At 37.9% G+C, this 23,211-nt stretch overlaps 2 protein-coding genes across 3 annotated transcripts; both read left to right on the top strand.

Moving 5' to 3' along the window:
* The first annotated feature begins 9 nt into the window (after positions 1-9).
* Positions 10-7,652, top strand: LOC136237227 (polyphosphoinositide phosphatase-like). 2 transcript variants are annotated; one of them, XM_066027553.1, is made up of 20 exons: positions 10-151; positions 689-899; positions 944-998; positions 1,844-1,948; positions 2,005-2,055; positions 2,329-2,501; positions 2,981-3,081; positions 3,910-4,035; positions 4,092-4,226; positions 4,273-4,406; positions 4,460-4,576; positions 4,630-4,824; positions 4,893-5,059; positions 5,117-5,261; positions 5,316-5,374; positions 5,630-5,759; positions 5,808-5,867; positions 6,220-6,471; positions 6,528-6,617; positions 7,382-7,652. In XM_066027553.1, the coding sequence occupies exons 1-20, from the start codon at positions 68-70 to the stop codon at positions 7,554-7,556; spliced, it is 2,565 nt and encodes an 854-aa protein (XP_065883625.1). In that variant the 5' UTR covers positions 10-67; the 3' UTR covers positions 7,557-7,652. The 2 variants fall into 2 exon arrangements, with proteins under 2 accessions (XP_065883625.1, XP_065883626.1); XM_066027554.1 differs by having other exon boundaries at positions 150-263.
* A 389-nt stretch (positions 7,653-8,041) lies between these two features.
* Positions 8,042-21,605, top strand: LOC136237225 (ciliated left-right organizer metallopeptidase-like). The gene is made up of 16 exons (XM_066027550.1): positions 8,042-8,200; positions 13,343-13,739; positions 13,800-13,897; positions 14,673-14,761; positions 14,808-14,895; positions 14,942-15,027; positions 15,261-15,329; positions 15,385-15,497; positions 15,543-15,640; positions 15,695-15,788; positions 15,845-15,967; positions 16,513-16,656; positions 16,706-16,864; positions 16,940-17,107; positions 19,152-19,283; positions 21,391-21,605. The coding sequence occupies exons 1-16, from the start codon at positions 8,105-8,107 to the stop codon at positions 21,498-21,500; spliced, it is 2,064 nt and encodes a 687-aa protein (XP_065883622.1). The 5' UTR covers positions 8,042-8,104; the 3' UTR covers positions 21,501-21,605.
* The last annotated feature ends 1,606 nt before the right edge of the window (positions 21,606-23,211 follow it).

Below are 23,211 nucleotides of genomic sequence, written 5' to 3'. Positions count from 1 at the left end.
GGTTTCCTGAATCCTCGCCTGAATCAACAGGTCGTTCATGTCAATGTAAGACTCGAGTAGCAGAAGGATGTCGCACAATCCTGAACGGAGCCTGCAACTACCTCCGCTGTTAGCCAAATTGAATCAGATCAATCTCTACGAAACCAAATCGGTAACTTCTGAGTGCGTTAAATTGTGCGGAAATCCTGCACTCACTGTGATTTTGATATTTTGAACTGTTAAGCCAGTCCGTCTTATGCACACCTATCAATGTCACGCAGCGGGTGAGGATTTAATTGTAGGAGATTCGTTACCCTAAGCTGTCCCCGGTGTAGGGGCAACTCTGTAACTTATGTTATTGGATGAGTAGGGATTGTGTAACCCGTAAGTTGTCCCCAGGGGTGGGAAAATGGTCATCTAGCTTTTGCAACCCCCAACCTTGGGGTAGGTGGGGCGTAACATTGATACATGCATTATACTGTCAGGAGGTGCCGTAGAGTACCAGGGTCTTGTTTGTATTTTATAGAATTAAGCTTGAATACATAAACATGGACAATTATTATTACTAACACTTTACATTGACCAGCACTGAAGGTCTGACAGCAACATGTGCTGCAGCCTACGATGTTCATAATGTTATACAGCTGACTTGTTTAAAATTCTTAGATAGCAGTTTCACTATTTTAGTGAATCATCTTGTCTTATTCAGAGGTTGTATATAGTGGGAAGATCAGTTGGTGGAGACTCGTATTATGTACTGAAGCTCGATAGGACTGAGCCCCGAGAGCTAAAAATCTATGATGATGGCGTTGTATATAGTGCAAATGAGTTGGACCAACTGCTAAAGATGATACATGATGGGAACAGATCTTATGCCACACGTGGTGTGGAGCAACAGCAGTCAGCGTTTGGGATAGTTGGTGGGCTACAATATGTTGTATTGTGTTAGTACCATCTGTATTAGGGTTTGTCCGCTTCACTGAAGGCTACTATATTGTTTTGATAACTAAAAGACGAAAGTAAGTTATATATTTCTGTCATTATATCATGGAAGGTTAGCAGAACTGATTAGAAAAGTCTGTAATGAAAATCGTTGCTCATTTGGATGTATTCACAAAATCCTTGGCCAGTTCTGTATTCCATGACTAAAACGCTAATTAAACAAGAAGAAGTAACAAACTAAACCAATATTACTATGGCTGTTGATCAAAACAATGCCATAATAACAAGGGTAAAATTTTTAAGAGATCGTCATAATCCAAAATTTTGAGGCGGTAAATTTTCAGACTACCCTTTACTAGGAGGAGATTTTCTGCATATTGGCCATACCATGAGTACTGTAGTACTATTATTAATTCTTGCATCATACAAAGCAGAACATTTGTATATATGGGAGTATGATGCTTACAAACAGATTGGGATGCTGCGATTGGGTCAACAACAAGAGCTACTCATGATAGTGATACTATGGCAGTGGTAAAAGATGACATGGTGGTTGGCCACATGTCTAGAAAGACAGTACTGTTGCAAACAATAAACCAGTGGCCTGTACTGACTTTAGCAGCACATTGTCTGCCCAGGATCTTCCTTCATGCATTTAGAATATTTAGACAGCACTGTTAGGTTGAGTGATTTTGACAAATTTATTGACCAACTATTTTGAAGGAAATTTTTCATGAGTATGTAACTGTCTGCAAAAGTCACATCCTCAAAAAAATGCTATATGGTAAAATGCTAGGGAAGAGAATTTAATGTATAACTTACTGATGTTTAAAGTTTCTTTGTGGTTCACATGTAACGTCTCCTTACCAGAGAATTTTTGAATTCTTGATGTAATGTGTGCTTATGACACTGGTTTGTGTAGGGTGGCTACTATTGGGTATCATGTCATATACAAGATTGTAGACACGTGTATAGTGAGGATATACAATAACTTGTCATCACGGGGACAGAGTTCTAATGAAGCAAAGTTGGTTAATAAATTTTTTTTAAATGAATTGTGGAGACACTTGTTTGCTTACGTAGATATGTGAAGATCTTTCAGAATGTAGACCTCTCCAGCAACTTTTACTTTAGGTATGTGTACATGTGTGTATGTGTTTGTATATGTGTGGCCTTGTGTTGAATACTCATATGCACACGTACAACAAAATCTGTAATTGTGCATTTGGTCTTACCATAAGTATTATGTTTGTATACTGTACAACTTTCAGCTTGATATTCACTTTTCTAAATCTGTACTAGTGCATTAATGCTGTATATAATTTTCAACATGTTCATTCCAAACTTTTGTGTAAAACAAGTCCATTAATTATGGCCTATCAAATTCACGGTGAAATACTTTCACAGTTATACCTATGATCTGAGTCAGCCACTGCAGTCCCAAATGAGGAGCATACCGGGAAGTGTATCACCAGCCACAAAGTTCATATGGAACCAGCGATTGTTGAAGAGCTTCACAAAACATCGGATATCCTCCAGATGGGTCATTCGTGTCATCCATGGATTTATCTGTCAGAAAAGTATCCATCAAACTGTAGTTATCACTGAACTGAAGTTGTACGCTATTTACAAAATACAGTACCGTGTAACCTAAGAGGAAAATTTTTGCTGATTTTGCGGTTTTGGGGATTACCAGTGAAAATTTCATCCTTGAAATAGAGTGTTTGGAAATCTGCAAAATAGTTATTTTAGCAACATTGCTCAACCTTGAAAAAATTGCCCCTTGAAATATTTGGCTATGCAGTATAGACTTGTGTCTATTATGCCACTAGAATAAAACTACTAATAGTTCTCCTATATTTGAAAAATAATTTAGGTATCTCAGGAATTTAAAAAAAAAACAAAACAGTTTTCAAATAGAATAATTAAATGATATTCTACAATGGCTGGACTAAATTTTGGTCCTCAGGTAATGGTAGTATACTTACTAAGTGAAATCATATACTTGGCTTAAGAGGTTAGTACAGGTTTGTGTACTTTTCCTTTACAATGCTGTTAGACATTTCAGTGTTTGGGAAGTATATCTACTTGACACTGATAGCAAGGAGGTCAAAACAGTTTGCTGGCACAAGATACCTTAAGCGAGGAACAAATGATGAGGTATGTAAACTACAGGTGGATTTGAACTGCCTTTTTACCAAGTACCATAACAGCTGTTCTATTACCTAGGCCAGGTAGTTGAATGATTCAATGTTTACTAACAAAATAGCTTATAATAAAGTGTCAATGTTATACTGAAGACTTTTAAAGTGTTAGCTACTGTGGGGTGTATACTGTTACCACTCAGAGGAGGGCGGAAGCGATGCTCAAAAATATTACATTAATTGCATACCTCTGTTTAGAATTTCACGTGAGCCTCAATAGTCGCAATACAAAACTAGCGAACGGTGGGGATCACTGGGGATCATTAGATATTTAGATTGTACTTCGTGTAAGCATTACGATGATGTACTTTGTTTTGCAAAATCACTTAGTTTTCAGGGCAAAACTGATGAAACAATTTCGCGCGTAATACGCTTGCACTAAACCAGGTATGTATATTCTTCAACAAGACAATGATGCCACACTTCGTTACACCATCCACACGATTTAGTTAATCGCAGAAAACGAGCATTTTGTATAATTCATTTTAACGGCGCTTAAACCGCTTCCACCCTCCTCTGGTTACCACTGAAGTATAAGGATAGAAAAATTTTTTGTGGAATTTATAATTTTATTTTTAAGACTCATATCCCACTTTGACTGTTGTATCGTATAGAATTCTGCAGGTAGTCAGTTACTGTGAACACTGCCTATCAAATTTTGTACACTCGTGTCATTTGTCTATTTTAATGCTAGCTGGTCACTTATGAATTTAATAAGTGAAATTCCATGGTTTTGTTAGTATTTAGAATGTTACTTGATGATGTATTGTGCACTGTTGTTTAGGGTGATGTGGCAAATGAAGTGGAGACTGAACAGATTGTTCATGATGCATCCACCAGCTGGCACTCGACCGGGAAAATTACATCGTACCTCCAACTACGAGGGTCTGTCCCTTGCTTTTGGTCTCAGGTGACCCATAGAACACTATATAAATATTGAGGTGATTTCACCTTTTTGTCTTAAAGGAATTCAAAAGTGGTAGAATCAAGCCACAGATTATAGTGGATCGAGCCACACCTTTTGCTTCGCCAGCAGCGCGGCACTTTGCCAGCTGTATGGAAAGATTCGGTTCTCCGATAATCGTATTTAATTTGGTTAAGGTTTGTTGAATATCATATATACAAGCACATTTTATATGCTGTGCAGCGTCGTGAACATCGCAAACGAGAAATGATTCTAACCCAAGAGCTTGAAGGACAAATAAACTACCTGAACCAGTTTCTTCCACCAGACCAACAAATTCAGTATTATCACAAGGACATGGCTAAGATAAACAAGAGGTGTGAACACAGAACACAGCACAAAATGGGGTAGATTTCATTTCTGTTTGCAGTCGTAATATTAATTTGATTGAAGTTCTTGAGGATGTTGCAAATAAGACTTTTGCAGAGACAGGATTCTTTCATGCCGGTCCTGAGCTTTGTTGCCATCAATTCGACCCTCACAGAGAGTAGGTGTAACTTTGACCAAATATAGTTATGAAATTTGTACACATGTACACAGGTATTGTAGCAGGTTTGTTTCTGGTGAGTATATTGGACGTGGTCAGAGAGGGATTGTGAGGGTGAACTGTGTTGACTGTCTTGACCGTACCAACACTGCTCAGTTTATTGTTGGCAAATGTGCCCTTGGATATCAGCTGTATGCTATCGGTGTTACCGACACACCAGTACTAGAGTTTGAGTGCGATACAATGAGGTTGTGTGTGCGTGCGTGCATGTGTGTGTTAGAGTAGGTCAGTGTCTATGCATGGATGTTCACTGTAGAATGTTTGAGGCAATGTACGAAGATCTGGGAGACACCCTAGCGGTACAGTATGGAGGATCACAGCTAGTACACAGGATCAAGACATACAGACGGACAGCACACCTGTCCTCACATAGCAGAGACATATACCAAACTGTTCAACGATACTACCGCAATGCTTTTACTGGTAAGCATTTCTAAACAAGACACTTTATAACTTCACTGCTTTGTTGTAACTTAATAGACGCAGACAAGCAACAAGCGATAAACCTGTTTCTTGGCATGTTCAAGCCACATCCTGAAAGACCAAATTTGTGGGAATTGCCAACAGATTACTATCTCCATCATAGCCAGACAAATGAATTACCTTCAAAAACACAAACCTACAGGTACACACATAAGCTGTATTTGTACTACTCTTGCTTTATGTCTTCTGTCTGTAGTTATACAAAATGGTGGTTGGATAAAGTTGTAACTGCACTACCCTATCCATATGTTGAAGGTGCGTTCTCCGTACTATGCTGAAAGAAAGCAAACACCTTGCTTTATTTGATCTTTAAAAAATTGTCCTTATTTCAACATTCTAGTGCTGTCACAATGTCAACATTTCGGGGATGACATTCAATAGGGATTCTTTAATGTGTTAGGCAAGAATAATTTGTATGTGTATTACTGCTGACAATAACTCATGGATCTATATATTATTTTTATATTTATAAAGTTGCGTAGGTGTGATATATACAATACAATGTTCCAGGGTCAGTTCCTACTCGACTACAAGAAGTAGAATTAATGGACATTGCTACGGCATTTTGGCAACTTTACCCTCCTAACAAGTACATTGAATTTGGACAGACGTTTGACTACCAAATTGAGCGCTGTTGTGTGTAAGTACCTTGAGTAGTAATGACATGTCATTTGTGAGATTGTTTTAGAGACTACGCTCCTTCTGATGCTGTTGATTTAAGTCCATTCACTGTCAGGGATACTAAAAAGTAAGCACCGTATTTATGTACTGTAGGGGTTCATTTGAACATGGTGTTTTATGACTAATAGTATATACAGTAGCAGTAGTTTAAAATGAAGCCTCAGCTCTTGTAAGCTCCTGGGTATGCTGTCACTGCTGCAGTAGGAAAATGAGGAGCATACAAATTTTGGCTAGCGTTTTGCATGTGTGCACACACACACACACACGTGCACACTTTGTTTGGCACCCCATGGCTATGGAACATAGGTTTTTGTATTGTAAGGGCCCCATTGTATTGTATGATATTCAAGTTGATATATGTTTGTAGCAAGTTCAATTACTATATCAAGAGTTCATAATATTATATGCATTGCTTGTAGTGCAAGCCAAAGCCAAAAGCCATCACGGAAAGCAATTGTTGGACTATACCCTGGCCCTAAAGAAGCTGAACAAGATTCTTCTGACGACGAATTATCATCAGAAGATGATGAGCCTCGAACAGACTCCCGGAGGGGGAGTAACCTGTCTGAAAATGTTACCGAACAGAAGCTGTCTGAAATATTTTCATGTCAAGAAGTATACGGTTTCTCCTTCAAAGATCCTACTCCTGCAGACGTGAATATTTACAATAGGTAGCCTTTGTTTGTCCTCATGTAAGATTTTCTTATCTTTTTTTATATTGATGCAGGTATACAAGTATCTATCAGTTATCTGTATGTCCAAATGTGAGATATGAGTATCTTACAAGAGAGAATTGTCGAGCTGAAGATGCTCAATGGTAAGACTGACAGTTGATTAGTAAGGTTTTCTTTTCAATTTGGAGGAAGGGTGTTCCAATTTGCTTGAGGGCTGTGAAAAGCAGCTGGTATCTCCAATGATGGATTGACAATGGTCTGCTTGAAATCTTTAGATTTGTGGCAGCTCTAAAATTATGGGATCATGCAGCAAGACTAATTCCTGTATAGACTAGTTGTGTGTGAGGAGCGAGGGCTGTAAAAAGATTGGTTTATGCTGTGCAGTGTTTTCCTTTTATGTATAATTATTATTAACTTCATGAAATTGTATTGTTTGGTTTGATATGACTTCTTGCCTTCATTTGCTAACCTACCCCCTCTATTACTATACATATAGCTGTAATGAGACTATACTAACAGCTATATGTAGTAACAGCAGATATGTTAAGCAAATTTAGAGGGAACACAGGCTGCAATATTGTTTATTCCGATTTCTTCTTAACGTTGAAATTATCCACACTGTCTAGTAGAGTGGCCATTGCATTGTCATGTGCTTATATTTTGGTAGGGAATCACATGGGCATACATCCAGGTGGTGGAGGCAGAACAGGCTAAACAGTGTTAATCTGCATGTTTTTGTATGGATCTCCTAAATAATAGTTGTCTGAAGTAAAAGTGGTCTTTGCTTAGTAATACCAAGAGTGTTTTAATGGGAAGGGTCCCCATTATATACTCTTGATAAACTATAAGAAATACACTATTATAATTTTGACATACATGCATATAATAATTCAGTGTTACATTGCAGGATTCCATGTCAGTACTTCACTGCAGACAGCAATTGGGGGATGGAGCCAGTTATTGTGTCCGAAGCTAATCAAAAAGTGTATGAGATCAGTGAAGTAATTGGCAACTATGGACCTCCACGTGCTTCACTAAATTTTGATATTTATGACAGCTATGTTCATGAGACTATAACATAGCTAGATTTATTTTTTAAATATGTAAAGCGTAAGTGCAAAAAATAGTATGTATGCATGCGGGGTCTTCAGACATCATTATAAATAGACTTTAAGTGGGCTGGCATGGAAAGAGGAAAAGTGTGTACAGTTAGTCATAATACAGTTAGTCATAACATTTGCATGCAGTTTTGATCATACTGAGATGACAGACACTCTCACTCTATGGTTTGATGTTTAGAGGTGGCATTACATCGCCGCGCCTTGGGGATTGAGCACGTCAGCTGTGGTTTTTAGACTATGCACGTAATTGGGAGGCGGGATTTACTGGCTCAATGGTTTTGTCGTAGGCTGCAACTTCGTTTGTGGCTCTAGACGGTAACCCTGGCAAAGTGCTTCCGGCTACCACTGAGAACAATAGCAACTTCGTTGTAATTGCATATTGTTGTTCGTGCTCAGTCTGTAAAGGATCTATATACTTGTAGCACGCCGCTTATAATCTCTAATCGATAAGCGGCCGCGCGGAAAGGGTCTGGCCACGCGAGACTAGAATATATACTGCGGAGCTGATTATGGAACCGTTAACGTTGGTGTTGTATGCACTTAGTGTTGCTTCTTTTCTATCGAGAGAAGGATTAAGCCACAAATGCATTCATGATGAGATTGCGGTGAGCTGATCGAAATGTCACAGTTATTCACTTCGTGTGCTTCTTCATGCCATATATATATGTATGTAGCTATAAATTCAAGGTATCGCAGTTTTATCAGGGCAGGCGACATGATTTGCCAACATTGTAATACAATTAGTGTGTTGTATCAGAGTAGGCAAAAGTTTCTGTCACACTTACAGTATCCCAGTCAATGTTGATTATGTAGAAACTGTGCTATATAATTATGTGTACACATATCAAAACATATGTATGGGATTTGTCAAATCAAGCATTTTCAGGTGGTCAACATTAAAAGTTTTCAAACACTGGGACAAGGAATGATGAGATTAAAAATTAAGAAATATGCATTAAATAAAAAATTAAGAATTATGAATTATGAAACACCTCGAACAGGCTCTGCCTTCTGTGTACACCCTCCAGTGCCTAACTGGTAAAGTAGATAATAACAACAACATTTCCCTACTTAGGTGGCCTCCCCAAAGTTGGCTCCGAGTGTGGCGCTTGGCCGGAATCTGGGTGGCCTGCGGATCAAGTCACGATGGGGTTGCCTTTTTTTTCAGCCCTTCTAGGTATTTGTCCCGTTTCACTTCAGGATATTTAGCTCAAAGATTTTCGCTTAGGCTCCTAGGCTATGGGTAAACACCTCGAACAGGCTCTGCCTTCTGTGTACACCCTCCAGTGCCTAACTGGTAAAGTAGATAATAATGAATTATGCAAAAAATTAAGAATTATGCATTAAATAAATCTAAAATCTGTTTAATATCCTTTTTGAAACCTCAACTTGGTAAAACAGGCTGATCATAAAATCTCATCATTCCTTGTCATTTCCAATACAAAATACATGTATTTTACACTACACACAAAAACACTAATTTACAACCTTTAACTGACAAAATTTCTACAGCACACTATACAATAAAAGAAAGCCCTTGAATTTCTCTATCCAATTCCGACCGTACAAATGGGAAAATGTCACCATAGCGACAGTTATTTACTGCTGATGATGACATAATACGCGCTCCATACATTAACCTATTGGAAAATTAAATTATCTCGCCGGGAAAATCCCAATTTACAAGTTGTTATCCTCAACCAAATTCGCTAAATTTGGTATCATTCTACACAGCGAAGGATGCTTAATAAGACTCCGACCGTACAAATTATTAAAATATGTTTAAAAACACGTGTTTTTACAGGCATTCTGAACACATAAATTTCTCGGTACAAGGCTCCTTTCTAGCTTCCCCTTCGTTACTACACAAAGAACTTACACATGAATCGAATCGCTTTTCATCAAGGAATTTGATAAACCAAACTTCGTGTCCGTCAACCAAAGTACGCGGAAGTTATGGCGCCTTGTTTAGAGGACGGTGTTATTTTATACGAAATGGGCGTAACCCATTTGGAAATCCGGAATATCTTACACAAGTTTTGATATAACCACCTGCATGAATTACCTTAGCTTACTGCGTATAGATTTTTACTAACTCTGCATGACTGCATGTGTATGCATGTTCAGTAGTTCATATATGGATCATGTAGCTACTTTTAAAAAATGCACACTACACTGACAGCAATGTAGGACACTAATATGCCCAACATATTGAGGGTCATGCATGTAGGATATGAAATGTCATCAATGTTACATGTACAACCTTCATGATAGTTACTACTGGCACCAACTAACCATATCAAGACATTGAGGCTGAAAAAGGAAATATACGATTTGAGCAACTACCTTACAAATAACACTGTGAATTTCACAAACCAACCAGCAGAGTGGTTTCTCAATGCTTTTGTTTCTTTGAATCACTAATGTTCTGAGGAATAATGGGTGTCAAGACATCGGAATGCCACTGGAGCGTTCCTTTACAAACATCCGCCATTCATTTTGCTATAGAACAAGAAAGTGATTTTCAACCTTAAAATGACGGGTGATAGTTCCTCTGAAAACCTTATACTATAGCTCATTTAAATCGCCATTCACTGCTCTTTCGAAATCTAGCCGTGAATCTGATGTATCTATCACGTGTCACGGGTTATTACGCCATATATTACATGACCCCGAATCACCCAATACAAAATGTATGGGGAAATTTGCTACACTGGGTCGGTTTAGGCCATTTTGACGTGCCAAAATTTCTGTGAATTGGAATTCTCTGGCATCATTTAACTCGCAGAGAGTTGCTCTACACGTATCACACCGTGAAAATTGTTAATCAGACTCGAGGTAGGCGGTACACAATAATTTGTTTCATTTTAAATAGTTTTCCCGATGCGAATGTATTGGACATTCCTGTAATAGCTGTCATTTTTGCCACAGAACAAATATACAGCAAATTTCCGAAATGTCTTAATATGCTAAGTTCATGCAGCACTGTCTGCATGATGTATAGCTTACCTGCATGCATGCTCACATTAAACACCATGTCCCTTTAATTTCAATATTATGCTTGCTGGATAGCATAAGGAAACCTCATGCTCTTTACCATGTATACTACATAGGCTATACTACCTCTATACTAGTGGAGGTGTTTAATGCTTGATCTCCGCTCCCAGCATTATTCAATGTGAAGATGGTCCCACAAACTAGTATAAAAATAATTTTAATAGAAAAATAAAGACCACTTGAAAAAAAAAAGAAGCCAGACTCAAACTAGTCCAGTTCTAGAACTATGATGGAGCAGGCACGTCAAATCCATAACGCTTGGAAATGTCACACACAGATCTCTATTCAGACTCTATGGATAAAAGTTCTATCATAAGCATTGTTTGGTATAAATGTATGCTGTATTGTAGACATGCACGGTAATGGCAGTTTCTATATTATATTCTATAGCCAGCATTAACAATATAGGAATTTATTGTGTAATATTCTTTAAGCATTTCTACTTATCCAATGATATGTGTGTCACCATCAGATAGGGTATGGTACTACGAGTCTGCATGTATAGACATCTGTGTGTATATGACAACTCTAAGTGTCAGGCTTAATGGGATTGATCTACTCCATCATACTTTGGTTTAGCTTGTTTCTTTTATTTTCTTCAGTGATCTCTATTCTTGTATTTAAACTTTTTAAAGTTATTTTCACAAGGGTATCATATCAGGCTAAGTAACCATAGCTATTAATAAATAACAAGGCTTCTGTCTATCATTACTATGGCTTAATTTAAGTCTCAGCATTACATTCATAAAATACTGGCTAGCAGCATACAACTGTGTGACTGTCTTTCATTCTCAAATACTTCATAGGATCTAAATATAACTGGGGGAGCATGCATGCCTTTGGACCCCCTAGATTGCCATGTTTTGCATGCTGGTGTACTAGCTTCTTACATGAATGTACACATGTATACCTTCCATTCTACATAATGTTTTGTAGCTAGTCCCTACCATCATTAAAAGTCTAGATTAAAAACCACTGATTGAAACCTGGAGCCACTCTCACGAGTAGCATGTGTGTGTACGTGCATTGTGTGTGTGTGTGTGTGTGTGTGTGTGTGTGTGTGTGTGTGTGTGTGTGTGTGTGTGTGTGTGTGTGTGTGTGTGTGTGTGTGTGTGTGTGTAGAAACTTTACTCACATTGTTCCAGTGTATCCAGCTGTTTAAATGGGGACCTGGTGGCTTGGTGTCAACTAGGGAAGCAGCTCACCCAGCTGTAACATCAATGTGTACCTGGTATTAACTGGGGAAGCAAATGCCAACTTTCCGTGTCTCACACTGTGGATGAAGGTCCAGGTGGGATTTTGGGTACCCACACCTTCACCTGCGAGACATGGTACAGCCTCCTTCCTGTCCCAGGAGGATTTGCCTGTGCCGACTCCTAGCACCTAAGTAGTGCACAGGCGTCCCATTGCTGGTTCACTGGGTAAGCGTGACCATGCTAGCATGGCCTGTGTGTGTACATTCATACATATATGCATGTGTCCGTGCGTGCATGCATGGGTATATGCATACCTGTATATCTATTAGTGTTGTTTTAGTACAGAAAATTCATTTTAGTTTAGTTCTAGTTCCCATAGCCCCCTACAGTTTTAGTTAGTTTTAGTTCTAATACCCCAATTCCACCATAGTTTTAGTTAGTATTAGTTCTGGTACCCCATATTTCTGTAATTTTAGTTAGTATTTTAGTTTGTGTTAGTTTTAGTTTTAGATATCTTCACATATACTAACCTTGGTAGCATGCCCTAGACTTCCAGAAACTTTAGATTTGGTGTTTTGATAGATTTTTCCCATTTTATATCGATGAGGCAAACTGTACCGAGAATCCAATTCTTCAATTAATGCACAAAATTCACTGTTATCTACTAAATTCATTGTTAGCACCTATAAAGGTTGCAAGATGAAATGTATAATAGCCTTATGTTTATTGCTGTTAGGGCTGCACAATTTAGATCTTAAACTATGTATTGGCAAGGGAGGACTGTTTTAACTGGCTAGAAGAACCTCTCCTTTCTTTTTCATTTGTCTTTTCAATTTCAGCTGCTTCAAAATATTTATAAGTGTCAGTATGGCATGTCTTCAAATGCTTCTTCAAGTTTATAGAATATTGTACTTTAAATTCTTTATATACCACAAATCAAACCATCAGTACTGTACAGTACACACACTTTTGTCCTTGATCTTATCGTACCTGAAGTAGTTCCACACTCCACTTGACTTAGGCCTTCCACCTGGTTCAGCACAACTTCCACTTGCCATTGTGCACAAATGAACAAAAGCTCTAATAGAATTGTGCTTAAATAAAACCTAAATCAGCAGAATTAATGCTGAATAACAATGTTTTATGGTAGCATTTGCAGGCATCACCATCTTCAAAGAAAAGTGTTAAGTGGTTATAGTGTACAATACCCTTTTATGTAGGATTGCTTGAGAAAACTTTTAGTTAGTTCTAGTTCTTGTCCTAAAAGTTTTAAAGGTTTTGGTTTAGTTCTAGTTTTTGAACCAAAACTTGAATGAATTTTAGTTTAGTTTTAGTTGTAGAACTAAAATAGACCACAATTTTAGTTTAGTTCTAGTGTACTGGAACTAGAATTAAATTGCTGTACTAAAACTAGATTTAGTTCTAGTTCCTTAGAACTAAAACAACACTATACTAGTATCTATGTGCACTATTACTTGTAAAATGTACTCACAGGCTAGGTATCCACGTAGTCAAATTTCTCATTACGGTGATGTTGCTGAGAGTATCCGAGGAAAGAGACAAGTTAGAAATTTTCTTCCATATCGCATATCAGTTAACTATGGAAAAATTGATAATCCTTCAACTAACATGCCAATCATTCAAGACCCTAATGGAGGATTTCAGCGAGCCATTAATTACCTTCAAAGTGTCTTATCAGTTGACAGAGCTCCTAAAAACCTCGTCATTCCACCAAAGTGCACCAGAAGGAGGAATGGTCGTTGTGTAAGATACAGAACACCTCCATGTGGACCTCATGCCACTGTACCAGATGAGTATGTGGGTAGTCCAGTAGGTAGTGGAGTTGGAGTGGATGCTGATTATGTCCTTTTTGTGACTGTGGCTAAAGACAGTAAGTCAGTGATGTATAGCATCATGCCACATTTTGTGCACACCTGTTATCTCTCTATAGGAGATTGTCGTGGTAGCACACTAGCATATGCTTCCTGCTGTTACTATGATGATACTATATACAAACCTTTAGCAGGCTATACTAATATCTGTCCAGGGGTATGTTGTATTGCAGAAATGAACCAGCTTCTGTTTATTTAGCTGGTTATCTATGTGTTATTAATACTCTATGGATTTTCCATTATGTCATGCAGTGTACAGTGGCAGTACTTACAAAAACGCTTTAAGACCACATGAACTTAACAAATAGTTTCTCATCCTGCAATACTTAAAGTAGCAGTGCAAGAGGGCAAATTTTTATTTAATAGAATAGCTTAATCAGTTAGTTAAAATGACTCAGAATGAATTTTCTTAAACTACTCCAGCTAGTTATTAATTTTAAACGGTACTAGATGGCTGCCCTCAGCTGCAAGAGGTACAAAAAATTGTACGTCAACACTGCTGGCGTATGCATTATGAAGGTTGCTATGGGTCTGCAATACATCGTGGATACAGTTAATCATGTAAGTGACTGGATCTGGCAAAACTGGTCTTATCGCCCATGACGACAGTTTGATTCTTCACCAAAAACACAAAGCTATACATGAATGCACTATCAAATTTCACAATCAAAATCAGCTAGACTTGAGTGGTCTGCTTTTGCTGGCTGCTTTTCCCAAGGACAGTAGTGATCCGTACGAGCGGTCTGGGGCCCTAATGGAGCTCTGGCCAGCCTGGGGATGGCTGTAACAGCTCAGTGGTGTTGAATAAACACATGCATAGCTATTATAGTACAGCTCTACATGTTTCAATTTGTTTTTTACAAAGTCTTCTGTTAGACTTTATTACAGCATAATATAATGCAGTTGCAATAATGATGTGGTTTATTGTACAGAGTCTTAAGAAACATCCACACTCATTATTTATGCTGATGCTTCATGAAATACTTCATGCCATTGGATTTAGCAGTGCTGATTTTAAACTGTGGGTAACTAACTGTAGTGGGTACTGATCTACTGTAGCCGTGTAGGTTCTTGAATGAAAATGGTCTCAGTTATGATGCAACAACCAGACTGCGTGTGAATGGTGCTCGTGTGCTGGCCGTAAATTCACCAAAGGTATTGAATGCTATATTAAACTCTTATTAGCAATACATATATACAGGTACTCAGCTATGCTCGTGAGTATTACTCTTGTCCCAACCTTAAAGGAGTTTTACTAGAGAATGAAGGAGGAAGTGGATCAGCCAGGTAGTGTGTGTATTTGTAATAGTGAAGGGTGTCATGACTATAGCTAGGATGCAAACTCTGCATGTTTTAATTTGAAAGTTAATGTTACATGTGGGTATGCTTTCTTAGTAAGATTCCTTCTGGTGCAAATGTTTCTTATTGGGTTAAGTGTCTCTTTATAGAAATACTCTGTTGCCAATTTATCATCATATTCACAGAACAAAAGTTAACTGGCTTATGACATAATGTATTAGGTCTCACTGGGAGTCACGGACTCTTAGTCACGAAATCATGATTGCTGCATCTACAGAGTTACTTGACAAGTAAGTTACTATATAGCTTGGCTTGTTACCATTATATGAATATGCTTATCCTCAGTTACACCAGTATCAGTAATTTTACTCTGAACATACTGGAAGACAGTGGATGGTACAAAGTTAACTACACCACTGCTGAGTCTCTTTACTCATATGAACTGTTATGGGGAAAAGGTATACTTGTATACATGGCTGCACTATTTATTGTCATCACATTAGGATTGGGATGTGGTTTTGTTACTGCTGACTGTGATGACTATCCTTATTCGTGTTCTCCTGTATATGTTAATGGATGCAGTTATGACTATCAAGCTGAAGTTTGTGCACACAGTTTAGTAGTTACTTTGTACCTAGCAAATTATATATTACAGGCTTACTGTGGTGAGTTCACATTTTATGACAATTGTCGTATCTTTGAGCCACGTGATGATAGTAGAGGTGATGGATTCTGTAATTCACCTGGAGGTGTGTAGTATCAACTTAATACACCAGCAAACATTGTTTCGTTGTTTTTTTTGTAGTATCCATTACAAGGAGCTGTTTTCCCTTAAACAGACGTAACAGACGTAATGGTCGTTGCTATAATCGTCAGTGTTACAGATATTCCAGCACAGGAGGACCCTTCTATAAAGTCACAAGGGAAAGTAAGTGTTACTGGGATGTATTAGTGGATGACAACAATTCTGACTTTTTGGAAAACTGATCCAATCAAACATCAGTTTCAAGACGAACGGTTTTCAAGAATCCAAAACTTGCCAAGGATATTGAGCACTTGTATGAAATTCACACCAGAGATGCATCAATTTATTACTTTTTGGAACATCCCCAGCACTTGTAGCTGCTTGTACAGTTTCCCGCCAGATTTACTGAGTTGAATGAGCAAAGTAGTATCACGAGCGCTTTAAAAGGGGAGGTGAGTGGGGGATGGTGGGGTGGGGAAAGGATAGACTTCAAGTGGCACTACCATACTATTGGTTTTAAACATCGGCATTACTCCAACTACTCAGGGCTGGTTTTAAGACCAAATGTTTTGTGTTGATTCTGCTGCATATCAGCCACTAAGGAGCCATGTAACCCCATGTGTGCTTTTAGTTTGATTTTGCCTGATGTACGATTTGGATCAGTTTTGTAAAATCTGGTCACAAATGGTAGTGTAGCAGTATCAGTCAATTCATGCACTATACCACAGATGAAACAAGGCTATGCCCTTTTGAAAATGCCAAGCTAACCTTTTCCAATGGAGTCATACTTACTTGTCCTCCAGCTGAGCTTGTTTGTGCTCGGAATACAACAATTGTTGAGATTGATTCTGACAGCAGCTTGCCATCATCTTGTAAGTTCTAATAATTAGAAGTAATATGATTGGACCCATTGACATATAGGGTGTGACAGTTCTTGTGCCACTTGTTCAAGACCTGTCAGTCCAGCACATTGTCTAACTTGTAGTGATTCTATGACCCTACGTGGTACAGCCCCCAGTGTGTGTACTAGTGATAGCTGTAGTAGTGGTACCTATTTGAACTCAATGGGGAACTGCTCTGGTAAGAACAAAAAATCTCTCTGTGTGTGTGGTGTGTTTGTGTGTGTGTGTGATGTTAACTCATTTACTTTCACAGCTTGTGCTAGTGGATGTAGAGCTTGTACTGGTCCCAGTATTACAGAATGTTTGGCATGTGAAGATGAGACTCTCTATAGGGTCACTACAGATCAAGGAAGTGTGGCTTGTATACCTGCTGACGGATGTAGTGACCCTATCATCAGTACCTTTGGAGACCGTACTTGTGGTGAGTAGCTTAAGTATTTAGTGTGTTGTAACTCACTAATGGTTGAAGCTATGTATATGAAATGTTCACGTGTTTTATACCAATTCCTTACCTTTCAAAGCATCCACTGTGCAAATAGCCAACAGCTAAGTTTCCTGCCATTTTAGACTGAGGTTCACTGTATCAGGCGAGCTCCAAAAAGGGAGGGAGGTGGGGGCCCAGAAGGAGGGCAAGAGGCTGTTTAAATTTTTGAAAAGGAAGACGTAAGGATGGATTAGGTCAAGTTATGGGCCATTCAGGTCTCAAACCGGCTAAAATGAAAGCATATGTACAGCACAGGTCTTTATTCAACACCACAGTTCTGTACATCCACATACAGCCAACCCCAGGTTGGCCAGAGCTTCATTAGAGCCCCAGACCACTTGTACGGATCGCCATTGTGCTTGGGAAAAGCAGCCAGCAAAAGCAGACCACTCAGGTCTAGTTGATTTTGGTAATGAAATTTGTCGATAGGTTATTCATGTAGCTTTAATGGTATAAAATCAGATCTGCTGACATGGCCAATAAGACTGGTTTTCCCACATATATAGATGCTGCAAACCTGTTTAAGCACTTACACTTGGTAGATACTATTCACGATATGTTCAAGACCACATCTATTAACATGATCTTGGTTGATTAATAGTGATTGAGCACCGAGGCCACGCCTCTTATCAATATATTTACTTGATCACCCCGTTAGTATTAGTCTAGCTGTATTCATCATAATGCTAATATGACATGATACACACCCCTGGTAGATGAAAGGCTGACTTGAGATACTCTAATACACCAGTCAGCCTAATAGAACAGTTACACTGTATAGCTGTATGCTACAACAAAACAAACTATTATATTAAAAATTATTAATTTAAGGATCCAAGTGATAAAAGTAGGGAAACAAGAGATGAATGATTACATTACAGAATATAGCTTGGTGAGAAAATCCCTACTTTGGCATGTTATAAATGCGAAAGTAGGGATTTTCCCACTTACTCCATCATTCATAACTTGTTTCACTACTTTTATTCCTTGGATCCCTATTTTATTTTATTTTAAAAAGTTTAAATATAATAGTATATTATTTGAACCAAGGGGTTAGGTTATGATGTGTTGAAGCCCACGTGCACTAGGAAACACTAATTAACCTAAAATATTTTATTAAATACAGTGATACTACCAGTTGGAGGTACTCCTCTATATAATCACTGTTACTGTTGGTGTGAAAACCATGACTACCATGCATCGTCATTTCACCATAATAGCAGTGTTTTTTTCAATCGAGAATCACACCATTGCAAACAACAAACAAAGTAGAGCTGAAATATGTATATCATGCCCCATTGCATCCCCTCCTCTACTTTTTGTACAGAGACTATTGGCTCTTGTGTAATTTTTTCAGTGCTTACACAGTACTATTACAAATCACCACAAATACTTGACTACTCGTTAAGAATTTTGGTACTCAGATAGTATAAAAATTGGTACTTGAGTACTTGTTAAGATCACATGACCCAGCTCACATGATACATTTGCCATCAAAGGAGTGACACAATGAAGGCAATAGAGTTTGATTGGCATAATTTCTTGTCAGGAACACTAACATCAGTACTTTAATACATTGTTGTTACTGGAAAAAGCTGTAAACTGCTTAAAGTCATCTCAAATGGGTATGACTACAATTGCTAGTATTTGTGAGTACTCGATTATTAACTCTAGAGAGTACTTAAATACTAAAAAACCATAATCGTTTCAGCCCTACAAATTACCCCCCTCCCAACCCAATATGAACCGTTCTTATATACACTCCTCCTTCTCAGTCATCAGAAGTTTACTGTTGATAAACCTCCTCTGGCTTAGGAGTTGGGGTATATATACGTAAGTGCAATACACACCTCACAGTCATGGTTTATATGTTACATTTACATAACACTTATTTCTCAAACCCATGGTCTCAACTATGTAGCATATAACATGATCATACTAACTTGAATACTTGTATATATATTGTCTGTATAATTTTTAGAAAAGATTTGTAAGGTCACTGTTATCAATGGAACAATTCGCAAACGTCGGAAAAGAGTAACTGTTAGATTTTCTGCTGATGATCCAACTGCTGATTTCAAATGCAAGCTTGAAACAGGAAATTTCAAACCATGTAAGTTATGGGTACTTGTGTTTATAATACAGTATAACTATAGTCTTTAGTGACTGCTACCTGTGTAGAAATTACCTTCTATAAAATCAGTTTAAATATCCCAAGTATACAATTTACTGCAGGTGGATAATAAAAGCAAAAAAGTTTGGGCATTGATCTCAAACCATATAGCGTAAGCCATCAATTATCATCATATAGATTATGGAGCGCTGTAACTTCAGAAGCGAAAGTCACACGGACCTCCAACTTGGACCAAAAATATATTTATAGGCTCCTCTTACTATGTGTAGTTTTGTAGGCACCTAGCATAATATTATTTTGTTTAGAAACCAGGGGAATTTCATTGCAAAACAAGATTTACTTATTATTGTCAGGCATAACATATTATCGTCACCGCAATCAGTATACTGTATCAATTATCGTCAGTTACCACTTCAGTGCTCTATATTTTGCTTACAGTGAGTGATAAACATTATCCCCGTGTTCTGTACACATTCCAAACCTTTTATCCGTAATTTGAAAGCATTAGCACCAATAACCCGGTCAGTGTGATTTTTCAAGTGAAATTGTTACATATGCACATATACACTACATACATTTAAAATGGGTACAACAGTTCCCTAAACTTAACTTAGCTATCATTTCAGCTGCAATTTAATAATGTTAGTGTAGTACAATGCTCATGAGTCCATTGCCTGCGCACACACATAGCTAGGATTCACTCCATATTTTGTTCATACAAATCAAATAATTATTGCAACTTTTTCAGTAAACGGTGAATTGTTCTAGCAGCACTTGAAGCACATCTAAACAAAGGCTGGATCTTTATGAGAACAGTTCTGTGGTATTGCTGCTCAACTGCTTTACCTCGTAACTGCTGGATTGTGGTAATGCAAATCAAAAGAAGTAATCAGCTGTCTGCTGGTAACTGCAGTGACTCTCTACCAGATTTTTTTTCTCCTATTAAATTAATATACATCCACCCACCATGTTACTTATGTCATGCAGGTACTTCTGCTATCTTGTTCTTAGGCTGGTAGCTAACAAAGCTTTGTTTCTTTTGCAGATCTCTCCATCTGAGTACAACCAAATTTTGGCTCCTGTTATAACCAACTGTTGTTGTTTCCACTAAAACATTGCTCTCCTCAGATTGATTCAAGTATGGCTGGGGTCCAGGATTACTGCCATGCCTCACTACCCTCCCAAAATTCCATCTTGCAGTGTCATTCTTGACACACCACACTCATGTGCAGCACTAAATTCATTCCTACTACCCTCCACGACTTTATAGGTGGAGTTAAATTGCTCTTCTGTCCGTATCCTTTGATTCTTTGAAGGATTGGTGACTATCAGTGCCGGTGAGGATCTACTTCGAGAGTTCCCATGTGGCCCCTTTCAGTTTGTTCAAACTGTCTAAACTTTTGTCTCTTATAAGGTCGCTTCATAGTATCAGCTCACTTACTTCCTTATAGGGACAAAAAGGAGACATATTTGTAGGAAAATAACCTAGATTTACCTAGGCAAGATATCCGAATTCCGAGATATTTACTGTAAACGCATCTGGTTTTATTATTATTAAAGTTTTGTGACGATAATAGGTGACTGATGACAATTGGTGACTTACTCTAGCAGGTTTTTTTTTAGGGATAAGGGGATATTTCATGAATTTCCACCATCCAAAATTTTGAGGAGGGAAATTTTTGTTTCTTTCATCAAGCTGCAAATTTTGAGGGGGGAAACTTTCATGGATAGTGGCTAATCTGTGAAAATCACAAAAAAAAAACATTTCCCTCTTCGGAAAAAGACTATAAAGTATGTTTATTCACACATGTGTTGCCATACAAAGCATGAACATAGCTATAATTTCAGTGTTATAAGCAGTGCATATAGCCAAAATGGCTGCAAACCTGATTTTGACAAAGATCTAGTTATGAATGGATTTCTTTGTATATTTATTTATTGCTTTAACACAAAAGGAGTAAAAAATTACATGACAACATTTGTGGTTAGCCCATTATAGAGTGTATCAAAACTTCAAAATTTCCTGCAGCCATTCATTTGGTGCTGTACACGTTCATGTGTATATTATATTTGTTTTATACTTTAGGTAGCAGCCCTAAGACTTACCGAGGGGTGAGGCCACAACAACTTCCTGTTACCATACAAGCTATGTGTCCTAATGGAAGAAAAACAATAACAAAGACTTTTTCCAATTAGTTGCGTGACTTAGTGCTTATATGCATGTACACATGCAGATTGCAAAATGCAAAATAGTTTGCTAGTTTTAACATACGTATTATTATATATAATTGTATAACCTCATATTAATGAGTATAATTACAATTGGGGGAGGACTGGAGGGGGAGGTAATATAGTCAAAATTTAAATCATCTAATGAGCTGCATGCAATTAACAATATGTACGTGTGAGGGTAAGTTGTTTCAGAGCTTGATAGTAGAAGGGAAATGCCTGCTGTGTGTATTTAGGATGGTTTCCCTTTAATCTTGATAGGCACCTGGCTGGAACATTAACAATCTCATAAATAAATTTGTAAAGCATTAATAGACACTGAAACTTCTTTGAGTGTGGCACGGTACTAATTCCTATGGCTTCACATGCAAAATCTTGATTTTCATTTATCTGTGCTTGCTTTCCATCCCCTTTCAGGGGCTGATCCAGGGGGGTCCAAAGGGTTCCCTTCTGAAAGGGCCCCTCTTACTCGAGATACTCTAATAGAGCAGTCACAGTATTCTTAAGAGGAGCAGTGTAGCAGACTACATGACATGTGGAGTTATAAATAAGGAAATATATTTGGTGAGGGTATCTATGGTGTGGGGCAGCTATTGTCAGCAGGTGATGACTTTTTTGTTGTTCTTCTTGTTCTTTGACTTACAGCTAGGCTGAAGTTGCAACTCCAGAGTAGAACCCCCTTTTAAAAAGTCTGGATCCGCCCCTGCCTTTTGTATCAGATGTGTTTGTGGTAATTAAAAATCACCATCTCCAGTTAGAAGTACTGGCTTTAAGACTCAGTTTAGTATTTTAGGCCTAAAAAATGGGAATTCTACAAATTTGAATCAGTCTCACAGTTTTAGTTCTATGCTTCTTAAACTTTGTCATCTGCTACCTAAGTATATCTGTAACAAAAGTATGGAAGTAATTTTTTGAAGTAGTTGCCGGATCAAATGAGCTATCGCATGCACTCTAATTTCTATGAAAAACAGTAATCTCCTCTTTTGAAGCCATAGTAGTCATATCTAAAAATCTGTTTCTGTACTTTAAAGATAGTACTATTACAAACCACTACAAGGATTTTTGGGGAGTTTCACAATTAGCTGTAGGAGGAGAATCAATTTTAGTGTTAAAATTACAGTGTTTTGTAATCATGCCATAATATGCACGTACTTCAGAGGATTCCACTCAGATTTGCACTAAGCAGAAGTTCAGTGTCTCAACTAAAACATGTTTATTTATCAGGTGGAGAACAGTATCTGTGTTGGTTTTACAGCTTCATGTAAAACACATAATTTTATTCACAGAAGCCATAGGACAATAGCTGCTTGCCCCCTATGGTATGATAAGAGTACAGCATGTGCATGCTGCAAGTCTCACATTTAACTGTCACATTCTCCAGCTCAATGCAAGTTGGAACTCACAGGCCTTGTAAGTATCCAAAGGTCCAATGATTTATATAATAGCTAGCTAGCTAGTAGTGTCAATGCATGGTGAAGTCGAGGTCAATGCATGGTGTAGTAGTATTAAAAATAATTCGCTGCAGTATTAAATGCCAGGGCTCTTTCTTCCTGATAATTGAGAAATGATATGACTCACCGAGCTATGCAATTATGCGATCTGGCCGCAGAATCAGCATTTCATCATTATATGTGACTGAATTTGCAAAAAGGTACCTTTTCCACACATTTTACATACC

Source organism: Dysidea avara, chromosome 10 (genome assembly GCF_963678975.1).
Source record: "Dysidea avara chromosome 10, odDysAvar1.4, whole genome shotgun sequence".
Lineage (NCBI taxonomy): Eukaryota > Metazoa > Porifera > Demospongiae > Dictyoceratida > Dysideidae > Dysidea > Dysidea avara.
This window is presented reverse-complemented; position numbering and strand designations above follow the sequence as displayed.